Here is a 14,561-nt window from a genome sequence, read left to right as displayed (position 1 = left end):
ACCTGACCATGTCAGGGACTGTATCAGGACTGAAGTCCAGAAAATGTTGGAATTAGGTGTGATTGAGCCTTCAGATAGCCCTTTGGCTAGTCCAGTAGTCCTTGTACCCAAACCTCATTCCCAGGGTGGTAAGAACAAAATGAGGTTTTGTGTAGACTACAGAGGCCTCAATGCAGTCACCAGGACTGATGCCTATCCAATTCCCAGGGCAGATGAGCTGATTGATATTTTGGCCTCATCCAGGTATCTGAGTACATTTGACCTTACAGCTGGCTACTGGCAGATCAGTTTAGCTGAGGATGCCAAGGCCAAAACAGCATTTTCGACCCCTAGTGGGCACTACCACTTTGTGGTGATGCCCTTTGGTTTGAAGAATGCACCTGCCACTTTTCAGAGGTTGGTGAACAAAGTTCTGGCAGGGATGGAAACTTATTGCTCAGCTTATCTAGATGATGTTGCTGTCTCTAGTTCCTAATGGCAGGATCACCTGGTCCACCTCAGAAATGTTTTGGATGCCCTGCAAAAAGCAGGCCTCACTTTCAAGGCCACTAAGTGCCAGATAGGGCAGAGTCAGGTTGTGTACATGGGCCACCTTGTAGGTGGAGGCCAGGTTCAGCCTTTACAGAGCAAAATCCAAACCATCATGGAATGGGTTGCTCCAACCACCCAGGCACAGGTGAGAGCCTTTTTAGGCCTGACTGGGTATTATAGGAGGTTTGTTAAGGGATATGGATCTATAGTGACCCCCTTAAATGATCTTATCTCAAAGAAAATGCCAAAAAAGGTTCAGTGGACAGCTAGCTGTCAGAAGACATTTGAAGACCTAAAGCAGGCCATGTGCACTGCCCCCATCTTACAGAGTCCAGTCTACACCAAAAAGTTCATTGTCCAAACAGATGCTTCTGAGCTGGGTGTGGGAGCTGTACTGTCTCAACTGAATGATGAAGGTGAAGACCAGCCAGTAGCTTTTATAAGCAGAAGGCTGACCCCTAGAGAGAAACGTTGGTCAGCTATAGAGAGGGAGGCCTTTGCTGCGGTGTGGGCCCTGAAGAAGCTGAGGCCATACTTGTTTGGCACTCACTTCATAGTTCAGACTGACCACAAGCCCCCCCTATGGCTCAAACAGATGAAAGGTGAAAACCCAAAACTTTTAAAGTGGTCCATTTCCCTACAGGGGATGGACTATACAGTGGAACATAGACCTGGGACCCAACATGCCAATGCAGATGGACTCTCAAGGTATTTCCACTTAGAACACGAAGACTCAACTTGTCAAGGTTAGTTTAGTTTCCCTGCGTTTGGGGGGGGGGGGTTGTGTAGGAGAGTTGGATCTGCACTTATGTTGCCCCCACTTTTTTTCTGATGTTAACACTGGTTTCTGGCTATAGTCTGGCTGTGACCCTGCTAAACAGGGCCCCAGCCTCTCTGTTCTCTCTAAACAACTTGGAGTGCATATTAGATGCACTAGTGATTGGATACTGTGGTACCTTATGAGCCCCTAGTATATGGTACCTTAGGTACCAAGGGCATAGGTACTTCACGGGCATACCAGGGGCCGAAGCAGGTATTATGCCACCCCTGGGAAGCAGACTAAATCTGACACCACAGGCCTGCTACTGCAGCCTGGGTGAGGTAGTGTTAGCACTTCTAACTGAGATATAGGTTCCCTATATCTCACCTTACACACACATATAAACCTATCAGTCACCCCTAAGGCAGGCCCTAACAATCCTGAGGACAGGGTGCTTGGTTTCCATGTGACGGGGTGCCTCTGCCTGAGTAGGGCCCCTCTGAAGCTCTCAGAGTCTATTCTCTGTGGCTGTTTGTGGATGCGGTTAAACCATATACTCTTAAGTGCATTATAACCTTGCGGTAAATGCTAACTTTTTGATGGCTGCATCAAAACATGTCGTGTTTGGTGTCAAGCGCTTTGGAATCATACCCCCACACCAGTAACTGGTGTGGGAGTATGATCCCACCCTTCTAGAGGGATAGACATGTACCTACTGTGGAAACACAGTAGAATCCTGAAGAGCCCTGGCATCACAAAATGGATGCCACCAGCACAGACACTGGGCTGCCCTCCTGCTGCTGACCGAAACTCGCAGTGAAGGAGGCCCAACAATAGGCATCCTGTCACAGGGAGGTGTAACCACCTTCCTGACAGGATTTAGTGTATTGGGCTGGGTGGGTGCACTCCTAGAGTGCTTTGAAGTCCTGCACTGGGGGAGCAGTAGGCTCCTCTGTGCATATGCCAGCTCAAACCAGTTCAGGGGCTTCCTGCCCTTTCTGGTGGCACGAAACTGGACAAAGGGAAGTGGGTGTAGCCACACACACCCCTGACCCTCCCATTGGAGGGGTCATAGAGCTAGTCCCTCCCTTCCTTGTAGTATAAGTTAGGGAACCCTTGCCATTGCAAACTAGATATCCCTGGACGACGCTCTGAAGAAGAGTCCTGGACCTTCGACGTTCCACTACCTTTGGAAGATTGAAGAATCTCCCTTGGAGTCAAGGAGTGACTCCCCTGCTTGGCAGGCACCAAAACTTTGAATCAATGGTCACAAACTTTCCCGCTCCTGCTGGAGTCCGAAGTCCCTGCAGCCCCAGACGTGGATTTCCTGACTTCTTCAAAGCCATTGTGAGTCCCCAGTGACGCTGAGGCAAGTTGACCGCACAAGTGACGAGGAACAGCAATACCCGGGTTCCGTGCACTATTTTCGAGTGCAACCCCTTCACGACGTTCTACGACCTTGTGCATTGGACCACGTGGATCAGAGGCCTACCTTGTCCCGAGTGGCGGTGGGCTCCTGGTGAGTGATTCCTCCCAAGGCATCTTCACAATCCCTTGCCGGCTGGCTTGTGGGTCCCCAGAAGACCTTTCTACAATTCCAAAGGGCTCCCCTGGCTGCTCCAGGCCTGCCCTGACTTACCCTCACTGGGTGAATCCCTCAGACTTTGCTGGTCAGCACAGCTGACTTTTTACACTTTCCACGAGACTTACTGTTACCAAGGCTTGTTGGTTCCAATCTGGTCACCGACACCGCAGTAAGCTGCAGACTTCGTGAGACAAGCTGAATCCAGCTCCTGGTCGTCGTCGACACCTCCTGGACCTCGTGGCTGAAGAGTCAAGACACCGGTGATCGCCTGAAACCACCCGACGACTGTGGGAATCCAGCTTCCTTGCCCCGGGTCACTGCCAGGTGACTTTGAACACTGTCCCTTCTCCTTTCAGGTCTTCATTCTTCTGAATCCAGCCTTGGATTCCACTGGACACTTCTCCTGTCTTCACAAGCAGCAAGTCTTCTTTGGCTCCCATTGAAAACGACGGCGGGACCCGACACCAAAAGAAACCTATGCACCCGGCTTCCCTGGGTGAGGTAACTCCAGCACTACGGTGCTCCTGTGTGTGTTGGCTCTAGAACTACTTACCCTGTAAGTGACTTGCTTGTAGACTCTTCCGAAGTATCCTAAAACTTTAAAATTCCAACTGTGACTTGCTCCATTGAAGTCTATTGGGATCCGCGGCTGAGTTCTCACACTGCATGCGTCTCCCGTGGGTCCTTTACTTACCTGCCTTGGGTGGATTAGTGAGGCACCAGCGCTTCTGAAGGCCCTAGGCCTTGACCCTCGCAAGTCGATATTCCTAAGTCTCTTTTGTAGTATATGATCTGGTACGCCCCTAGGGCCCCAGCCATATAAGTGCTTAATTTGTTGTGAAACGTTGATTTGTGCATATGTTCCTGACTTCTAATCTCATAAAGAGATTAGTAGAGTGTGTCTAGTAATAAATACATATATATTTTATATATATACCTGTGTGTTGTCCTCTCATTTAGTAATTCAAGAGATTATAAGGTAAAACAAGCTGCCTTACATTCCTCTAAAGACTTAGCCTGAAGGCTGCTCTCCACAGCTACCACCTGGATAGTTTTCTTTAAAAGGTTGTCTTAAACCTATCTACCATAAGAGTCGAATTGTACTGGTGCAAGGTGGCCACTTTAACTAGTGACCAGCATATACCAGGCTAACTTCTCACACACACAATCTATGTCAGACATTGTGCTCAGCCCCGGGGGCCAGCTGAGCACTTTGCCAGGGCCGGTTTTTGTTCCCAGTCTGGCCCTGACCTTCCATGCTCTCTTAGTATAGCACATAGAAGTAGATGTTAGGGTGTTAGTTTCTAAGTGACATTTTTACCATATTAGAAATGTTCATGTTATTCTTGTTATTTATAACGTGTCTTCTTGCTGTTTTTATCACATTCTCTTTAGTTGTTTTAGACGTACTGAGAAACAAATTATTGCTGCAGTAATAAATAGTTGTTACTTAAAAGTGTTAATTCTTCTTGTGCAGTGTATGTGATACTTTGAATAACAAAATTACTTTGTAATCAGTTAATCATTTTCAATCATCTCCTTGTCATGGGAAGCAATTTCATCTTGTGAAGTAATAATATATTAATACTGAAATTAACAGGAACAATCTCAGATTGTGAAATCATCATGTGTTCATTTTCAACTCAGCCTCAATTCACCATGAACAATCACATCTTCTGAAGTAATCAGATACTCATTTTCAGGTCATCCTCAAATCATCAGGCTCATGTTTCTAATCTCTACTGATCAGTTTCAGACCTTGATGATGTCTTTGTAAATAAAATGACTTCTAAAGTAGATGGATGGTCATCCAGTGGCTGTGGGATGGCTACTAGAGTAATCCTGTTTGACATGGGATAACAGGTGCAGTAGGTTACTTACCCTAGGGAGATATTGCCACAAAGTGAATCAGTGAGGGCCTTAAAGGTTTTAATACTGCCTAAAAAGGACTTGTGGTTAATCAGTGCAAATGTGTACTATTCAGTGATGCACAACTTTCTGCATTTGCTTCATTAGTTAATTGAGCTCTCTTTTTGGTTTAGAACTTTTTCATAATAGGAAGACATCAGGAGGAAAAAAGAAACTGGAATGATATCCTTAATAGTTTTCTGTTTTTAAATATATTGGTAATTTGTGCAAAGGAGTGCACACTAAAAATAAAGTTGGAAGGCAAACCACGCACAGTTGGTTTGGATGTATCACTTGGGGCCATGCGTACATACCATTTTTGTCTTTGGAAACAGCCTTATCGGGTCGTTCCCCACCGCAAAAATGCTTTTACATATGTACAAATGCCAAATTATGACTTGGTAACTTGTTACCGAATCACAATTTGGTTTAGCCATTTTGTAATTGGAAGGAGTGTGTTTGGGGCATAATTTCCAAGTACTGAATTGCAGTGTGTAGTATAAGTGATGTACATGAATCAGACAGGAAGCAGTAGAGTTGCTTGAGGGTCCTTTAATGTAGTAGGTAATCTTGAGACCTCATCCTCCAGCATAACAGGTACAACTGACTTAACATTCAATGAATAACATTCCACCTGAAGAACATACTGAAAAAGAACATACACAGAATACATGACATCATAAATCTGACATGGACACATTAGCATAATAAAGTCAGAACACTACAGTGTTATATATGAAGGTTTTGTGACGTAATTACAGAACATTCATTTTTGACCAACTACTGAAAGGTAGTGGTAGCCATTTGTATATGGGAAGAGGTCCCCAAGGGACCCCTTCTCCTCTGGGAATATAAAAAACATTTTTTTAAGAACAGACAATGGTACCAAGAGCCACTGCCTACTCTTAAAAAATAAAGCTTCAAAGTTTAATGTGCTCCTTTTTAAATGCATCTTGTTTTCCTTTAAGGAAAACTAGCTGCATTTAAAAACAAAAGTTGGTTCATTAGAAAGCAACTACAGACATGTTGGCTAATTTTTCTAATGGGTCACAAAATGTGACCTTGCTCATTAATATTTATGAGATAAATTGATTTGTGACCCATTGGGAATCGCTATTGAAAATGTCTATGTTTTCTTACATTAGAATTGTGATTTCCTAATTGCAATTCGGTAAGAATCGCAATTAGGAAATCATAATTTCTAAATATTGTACGGGGCTGCAGTCCTTTTCAAAGTAACCCCTAAAATTAGGATTATTATTCAAAATAGTGAGAACAAATCTGAAATGTTCCACATGGTTTTGAAAATATTTCATAATTTCAGATAATACATTGAACAACTTGAAGAAAATGATAATTTCTGTGCCTGTAAAATTGTGGTTGTCATCAATGCTCTATTGTTCTATTGCAGTAGTACATTTCTGTCAGTTTTGATCATTTGTGCAATTTTCAACTCAGCCCTGTGATGAGTTGCGGATACCTTTGGGGTTTTTGCTTTTATATGGTATATAATTATTCCACATGTCTGATCCTTAGAGACCGCCATCACACTTGTCCTCCTTTCTTTCCTCATCCCATTTTCTATATTGAAATCAACTCCTTTTCCCTGAATTATGGTTTTGCTTTGCTTCTGTCATCTGCTCTCCATTCTACCTGTTATATTCACCGCTTCCTGTCCCTGGTACTTCTACGCATGATAAGTACCTCAATACTAGCACTCCTACCTATACCCTAGTACATCTTCCCCTGGCTAAACACTAGTACCTCTACCCTTACATGTATCTTAGGCCTCTACCCTTACCTTACCCTGCTATCACTAACATATCTTGTACCATAGTACACCTAAATCTAGGTGTACCTGATTACATTTTCCTTCTACCTATTGCATAGTACATTTAAACATGCCTGTAACCTAATATTTTACTGTTAAGTTTACCATAATATCCTTCTCTGTACCCATTTTATCCTTATCCATTTTGATTGTGCACCTTTTTTCCAGGTGTTTTTTTTGTGATGAATTACCCCAATTTATTTTCACAGAAAAGGGTTTTCATCATTTTAGGATTCATCAAATTGGATTTTCACTAGTTTGGGCTGTCGGTCTAGTGTGTTTTGTTTCTCTGAAAAGAGGAAGAGATGGGCAGGCAGTAACATGTTTGTTATAATTGTTGATGGTTGTAAGAACCACTTTGTTACATACTCTCTATACTGTACAAGAAAATATTTTTTAAATTATCGATAAATATATTTATGATAGCACAGCAGCCTAATTTAAGCAATTTCCTGCATGGACCATTTATGAAAAATAAATGTTTCAAAAGTCTTAAAATGTAAGAGATTGAAGCATTTTGAAGAATATCATTTCATAATACATTTAATAGAAATTATGTTGACTATGAGTTAGTGATAAAGGTGTCTTTAAGTCAGTCAATGAATAATGTGCCAATCATTATACACAAAGCAAATTATGTATACACTGTGATGGTTTATTTCATTATGTTTTTTCCAATGTAGTGTTTACACAGTCTACAATATGTAAAGTAGCATTGAACTATTTTAAAAAGCAGTATACTTGTACCTTTGCCTCAGGGTGCAATTAAGGTATATCATACTTTACTGTCTAAATGTTTAAGTAAAACATGGACCAATGAGTACACTTCATATATTCAACCTATAATGATACAAGTTACTTTTTCACATTTAAACAGGAATGCAAGGCAAAAATATGGCGGCCCAGCATCATAGTCAAAAGAGATACACTTGTCATCCGGGAAGTAAGAGAAGATGATATAGGAAATTACACTTGTGAGTTGAGATATGGAGGATTTCTAATTAGACGAACTACAGAATTAACAGTTACAGGTAAAACACATGCTAACATTTATACCTGCAAAGCTGCAATTGCTTTTAGTGTTTCATGTTCTGCCACGATAAGATAAGATAACTTTATTTGCGTGATTACTTAAAAACATTGCAGTGATGTCTCTACTTCTCCAGGATTGCAACCGGAAATTGCAATTTAATTTATTATACAAAGAAATTGTACTAAATTCACATCCTATGTAAAATTGTTAAAAAAAACTGTTTTGTTGTATTACATAGTATATATATATTTTTTTTAATACAGATAAAAAAGTTCTAAAATACAGTAGTATAAAAATAAATTGTAGAAGAGTAGGATCTGCTTCACATCGGTACCCCCACTTTTTGCTGGTGTTTCACTGTTTTATGACCTTAGTCCGGCTGTGGCCCTGCTAATCAGGACCCCAGCCTAGCTGCTTCCTTTCTAAAATGGTTTCCATGTACATTAGGTACATTTCTAATTGGATTCTTTAGTGCCTTATAAGCCCCTAGTATATGGTATACTATGTACCTAAGGCATAGGTACCTCAGAGGCCTACCAGGGGCTGAAGCATGTATTATGCCACCCCTGGAAAGCCCTCCAAAATGACACCACAGGTCTGCTACTGCAGCCTGAGTAAGGTGGTGCCTGCAACCCTTACTGTGGTATAGGCTACTTATATCACTACCATTGCACACACATATAAAAACTATGTCACTCCTATGGCAGACCTTAACAATCCTGAAGGCAGAGTGCTTGGTTTTTATGTGAGAGGGTGCCTCTGCATGAGCAGAGCCCCTCTGCAGCTTTTCGGAGTACCTCCTCTGATGCTGTTTGTGGTGCAGCCTGACCATATACTCTTAAGTGCATTATAACCTCGTGGTAAATGCTAACTTTGGACTGGCTGCACGGAAACATGTCGGGTTTGGTGTCAAACGCTTTGGAATACTACCCCCGCTAGTTCTGGCGGCGGGGGTAGCATTCAACCCTTCTAGAGGGAGAGACATGTTCACACTGGTCTAACCCGGTAGGACTTTCTACAGCCCTGGCATCACAAAATGGATGCCACTGCCACAGACACGGGTCTGGCCTCCTGCTGCTGACCGAAACTCCGGCAGGGGAGGCCTGGACAATAGGTTTCCTGGCCCAGGGAGGTGTAACCACCTCCCCAGACAGGCAGATGTGTATTGGGGCTTGGCGGGAGCACTCTCTGGTGCTTTGAAGTCCTGCACTGGGGGCACACTTGGTGTCCCTGTGCATAGTCCAGTTCAAATCGATTGCACGGGCTACCTTCCCCTGATCCCGCGCGAAAGTGGACAAAGGAAATGGGTGTAACCACCCCTCTTTCCAAACCCTCCCATAGGTGGGTTCCTAGAATATGTCCAACCCCCAAACTTAGTATAAGTATGGGAACCCAGTCCTTGCGAATTTATATTACCCTGTACGAAACTCTGCAACATACATCCTGGACCTTCGACTTTCTACTTCGACTAGAAGAAGGAAGAAATCTCCCTTGGGGTCAAGGAGTGACTCCCCTGCTTGGCAGGCACCAAAGAAGCAACTGTCCAGTCTGCAATTCTGAAGCTCCCGCCGGACGCCGAAGTCTCTGCACCCCCAGAGGTGGATTTCCAGACTTCCCCGAGGCTACACTGAGTCCACAACAAAGCTGAGGCCCGTGGCTATCGTGGGTGACGTGGAACCGTGACCCCTGGACACCATGATCATTTGCTGATCCATCATCTTCCTGGTCTTCCTCGAAGTTGTGCTTTGGGCTCTGAGTAGCCCCAGCCTTGAGCATCTCCTCCACTCCACGAGTGATCCATGGGCCAGTTTCCAGTGCAACCGCTCGAAGCTCCTTTATGATTGCACGCCCGTTGGCTAGTGGGTCCCCACGAAGGCAACTCCTCTTCTGATTGGGCTTTCCTGGTTGCTCCAGATGTGCCCTGACTTCCCCTCACTGGGTGAGTCCCCCAGACCTTGCTGGTCTGCACCGACATCCTTTTTCGATTTCCAAGTGACTTGCCGTTGCCAAGGCTTGTTAGGTCCAATCTGGTCACCGACACCGCAGCACTCGACAGACTTCGTGGGACAGCGAGAATCCAGCTCCTGGTCATTATCGATGCCTCCTGGACCTCTTGGCTGAAGAGTCAAGACACCTGACAACTCACCTCAAGCACCCGACATCTGTGGGCATTGGACTATCGTGCCCTTGGTCACTGGTAAGTGACCCAGACTCTGTCCCCTCTGCTTTCAGGTTCCTTCCATCCTAGATCCAGGCTTGGATCTTTCCAGACACTTCTCCCCTTCACGGCAGCAGCACTTCCTGAGCAGCTTCCATTGAAAACAGCGACGCGACCCGACACCATTTGACACATATGCACCCTGCTTCCCTGGGTGAGGTAACTCGAGTACTCCGGTGCTCCCGTGGGTGTTGGCCCTAGACACCTCTAAGTCCAAAAGGGTTCGCTCGTAGTCATCCTCTAAGTGTCCTTAAACTCTTAAGTTCCAACCGCAACTTTCCCCATAGAAGTAAACAGCGATTCGCGGCTGTGTTCTCACACTGCATGCGTCCCCCGTGGGTCCCCTGTGTCACTACCTTGGGTGGTTCCTTGTGGTCCAAGCACTTCTACAGGCTCTAGGCCTTGTGTCTAGTTCAGTCGTGGTTCTTATACCACTTTATTGGTATATGGTTTGGTACGCCCCTTGGGCCCAAACGTGTATTTGTGCTTTTACTGTTGAATACTGACTTGTAACTTTAGTACTTCGAACTCCAGCCTCATAAAGAGACTAGAGGGGTTTGTTTTATCTTAAATACATATATTTTAAACATATACCTGGTGTGGTTGTCCTTTCATTTGGTCATTCAAGAGATTATAGACTGGTAAAACAAGCTGCTTTACATTCCTTCAAGACTTAGCCTGAAGGCTGCTCTCCATAGCTACCACTATGATAGCTTTCAATAAAGGTTGTCTTTAACCTATCACCATAAGGGGTTGTTTGGACTGATACAAGGTGCACACTATAACTAGTGGACAGCATATATCAGGCCAACGTCTCACATAAATAATCAACAGTCTGATGAAAAGAGACCCAGCATTGTGCATAGCTGTTCTATAGACAGCAGAAGTGATGCTTACGGGTGCCCATAATACTATTTGTCTATAGTTCAAGTTTCATGTACATTTTTGAAATTCTCAAAGTGATGAGGCAGAGCCTAAGAATGAAAACCGTGGGCTCATGATTCACAATTGCTGAGTAAGGCCGTGTTTTGGCTATGAGAGGGAGGGACTGATGAAAAGGGTTATTCAGCTGGATACGGCAGAGTGGAATGTTCCGCTCAATTGTTAGTTATTGTGAAACCAGCATCCCTGCAGAGAACCTTTCAGTTGTAGTGTAAGAGGTTGTTTAACCCTTTAGTTACTGGTTATTGAAGTTTTTTTCCCACTATGTCCATGAATTGTACAAAACGACAGATCAACTGAACCTCGCCACCTTCAAAGAATGCTTTTACTGCATGCCTGCAAGTTCTTATCCCCTTGATCTTGAAGATGGGTTTTAGTAGCAATCGTCATTCAAGTTGCAGCTTTCCGCAGATGCACAATAAGTGGAGCACATTCTCTTTTGATATCCCACATAGGCAGCAAATAGTAAATGTCTGTATTAGTTTCCAAGGTGGCAGGTGCAGCAGAGTAGGAAAAATGCCTACACGATAGTGAAGATAGTTTTCCTTTATTAACTTTGTAAAATGAACATAGATAAGTTTGGGAGGGAGGGCTCTGGAGGACGTATCATCAATGGGCATTTTTTTTTAACGGCTGCCTTATCTTCCACCTGGGAAACTCTTTTCACTGTGTTGTTAACAAGGTGTTTGAAGCCGTTATGTGTCCCCGAGGCCTCCCAAAGTTCCCCTAGACCCAAGTGATCTATGAAGGCTAGCAAGTAAGTCATGGCCATGCTTTCTTTTATTGACTGTATTTCCATCCATGTGTGCATTCAATTAGCCGGCCACAGCACTTTTGATTTTGTGACAGCATTCGAGGTAGGCACCTTTACAAGCAATATCTTGTTTCTGCAGGCCAAATTCCAATCTGATTTGGGCTAGTGCAGTGTATTTAGGTAGCTCGAATATCATTCCTACTACTCTTGAAACTGTACTGTTCAAGGTGACTCTTCCCTTCCCCTCAAACACTTGCTCCCATAAGTGATTGTTGGAATGAGTTTTGCTTGGAGCACTTGGGTCAGTGGCATGAAGCTCGGGCGGGCAGTTTATGTTTGATGTTTTTAATGCTGCCGATATTGGGTTTCCTCTTCTCCCAATGGCTTCTTTTTGAGCTGCGAAAATGCCTTTGTTGTTTATTATGATTCCCAAGTACTTCTATTCCTCAACTACTTCTATTAGTTAGCCAGCCAAATGCCAACAATATTTGGATGAGTTTTTTTTTATTTAATCGCATCACTTTAGACTTGTCTAAGTTGATGCTTAGATCATTCTTCGCAGAGCAGCTTTGGGTGATGTCTAGTAGATGTTGAAGTCCATTCGGGATTCGGCTGATGAGTACAAGATCTTCTGTGTAGAGTAAGTTGGAAAGGCAAGCCCACCCATTCTTGAGACATGTGAGTTGAAATTGTCCAGCTCTATAGATAAATTTGCCATAAAAAGGTTGAACAAGGTCGGGGCCAGCATGCACCCTTGTTTGAGCCCCCTTGTAGATGGTATTTTTCTTGACCATCAGTAGGCGTCTTTCACTTGGACCCAAGTGTCAGTGTGTAAAAGGATCAGCTGATTCAGGAGAGCAGGTGGTACATTTCCTTTATTGTGTTTAGCCCACAGCTTCCTCCTGTCCATATTGTCGAAGGCTGAAGAGTAGTCGATGAAGCACATGTAGAGTGGTTCATAGTAATTGCCAAACCCTTACAGAAACTGGTCTGGTTATAGGGAGTAATTGATTATTTAGTTGCCATATCTGAAGGTTTGTCCAAGCAAGAGAAGGCCAGCATATTATTTAGCATTCATATCTATTAATGCTATCATTCTGTGGCTTTTTCTTGTTGCCTCTCTTATATATTGGGGATATAATTCGGCAGAGTCACTGTAGTTTTCTGTTTATTGCTTTCTTGATCTCCTTTAAATGGGAGTTTTGCAAGATTAGAAAGAAGTTGGATGACCAGTTTAGCGGTTTAAGGGAGTTCCGTTTATGAAGATTATCTCTTAGTGGTGAACGAGCACCTTTGCTTTCTGTATGTATTTCTCCTAACTTGTTAATAAATAGTTTCCGTCCAAAGTAACTTTGCCAGGGCAAGCAGCTTTTCTGGTTGGTGAATTTTGCATTAAATTCTTCTACAGTTGACTGGGTGAATAGGACTGAGGTCCTCCATTAGCTGGGTTGGTGCTTACCCAAGTAAGTTCATAGTGATTTCTTGTGGTAGGTGATCACTTTGATCCGGTGTACCTATCTGAATAGCTGCGATTTTGCTGAACAAGGGTAGGGTTACAAAGATGTAATCTATTATTGTACTAGCTGATGCATTATAAAATATCGCCGCTGGGGGTTGGTCTCTCGGGAAGCGCCCCTTTAGTGCGCAAAAGCTCAGATGTTCCATGTCCCTTGTAAGTTTCTTGCCTAACCTATTTTGCTTTTTCCAGTTACATTCTTCTTGCTGTGTGATCTTCCATGCCAAAAATTGTTCTTCCAATAATTCCAATAATTCGTAGATTTCTTGGGGCCTGAAAAGATGCATGTTGAAATCACCTGTCACCAGAAAGTTAGATGTTGATTCTTCTGAAAGTAGTCTTGTTATTTTGGATTCCAAGAATTTGACTCCGTTGATTTTGTCGCATGGGTGAAGGTATATATTTGACAATATTGGTTGTTGTTTATTGATGTCTTCACCTATGTCCACTCTGAATGTTTTTATAGTGTTTGTTAGAGTTGACTTGACATCCACTTCCTTGGTCACATTTATGCTCTTATGCTCTTAATTCAGGAATAGCTTGTCAATCCTCCTTTCAGGCGCCCGAATTTGACACCTTTTACTGCATGCAGATGGTTTGTTTTGAAACCATGCAAATGGTAAGGCTGGTCTAGCCAGCTTTCTTATAGAAGAATGAGGTCGAAATTTTAAAAGTAAAGTAGAAGTATCCATTATTTTGTTTCCCAATCCATTTATGTTCCAAAAACAAATTTGTAGCTGGGAAATGTCTACTAGATGTTGTGCTCCTTGTCAGGTATTCTTACTTTGTAGATTGACTGTTCTAGCTAGCCAGGGCTAGTCACCTGGTCTGGTGACTGGGCTCCAATCTTTTAGAACTATCTACAGAACATCCATGCTATGTGCACCTTTGAGTATGAAGTTTATCTTCCTCCTGGGGTTAGGGTATTTGACGTTTCCTGCTCCTGTCTGGTTGGCAACAAGGGATCTGGTTTTTAGCACAGCTTTATTTTGATTCCCCAAGCGTTTAGTTGGTCTACCACTCCTAAAATTCTCCTCACTATTGCGTGTGAGGTCCAAGTTGCCTTGGTTACGTCGTAGTCTGAAAGTTGTTTGAATTCCTTGAATTCAAGTGTTTCCAGATCATGAGATCTTATGTCCGCCAGGCGACTAATTGATGTAAATAATCGTTGGATGTTCTCTCTGTTGAGGACATCCTTCCGGCCTTTAGACTTGCATTCTGGAATGAACAGAATAGTACAGGTTTTAGGCTGTGACGGATGGTTGTCACCTGGGAAGTTTGCTTGTAGGACTTGTCCCTCCTGGATGTGAGACTTTAGAGAGTCAACTTGGGTGACCGGCCCCTCCATAGTGGTGGGAGTTCTATTCGTTATGAGAACTGACTTCCTTACAGAAGTGTCGTTATTTTTGCTCTTTAGATCCCCTTTGGTTGCTTCAGGGATAGAGTCAGGCAGAGCATTTTCAACCTTATTACCTTTGAGTTC

At 43.4% G+C, this 14,561-nt stretch overlaps 1 protein-coding gene across 1 annotated transcript in view; it reads left to right on the top strand.

The window, feature by feature from the left end:
* The window catches only part of IL1RAPL1 (interleukin 1 receptor accessory protein like 1), a 2,372,066-nt gene that overhangs the window by 1,305,403 nt on the left and 1,052,102 nt on the right, over nt 1-14,561 (top strand). Inside the window, exon 6 of the mRNA XM_085622432.1 lies at nt 7,493-7,646. Within this exon, the coding sequence (XP_085478558.1) occupies nt 7,493-7,646 (154 nt within the window). The remainder of the gene's footprint in view (nt 1-7,492; nt 7,647-14,561) is intronic.

Source organism: Triturus cristatus, chromosome 8 (assembly GCF_964204655.1).
Source record: "Triturus cristatus chromosome 8, aTriCri1.1, whole genome shotgun sequence".
NCBI classification, from domain to species: Eukaryota; Metazoa; Chordata; class Amphibia; order Caudata; family Salamandridae; genus Triturus; species Triturus cristatus.
Note: the sequence above shows the minus strand (reverse complement) of the source record. Positions and strands in the feature narration are given on the sequence as shown.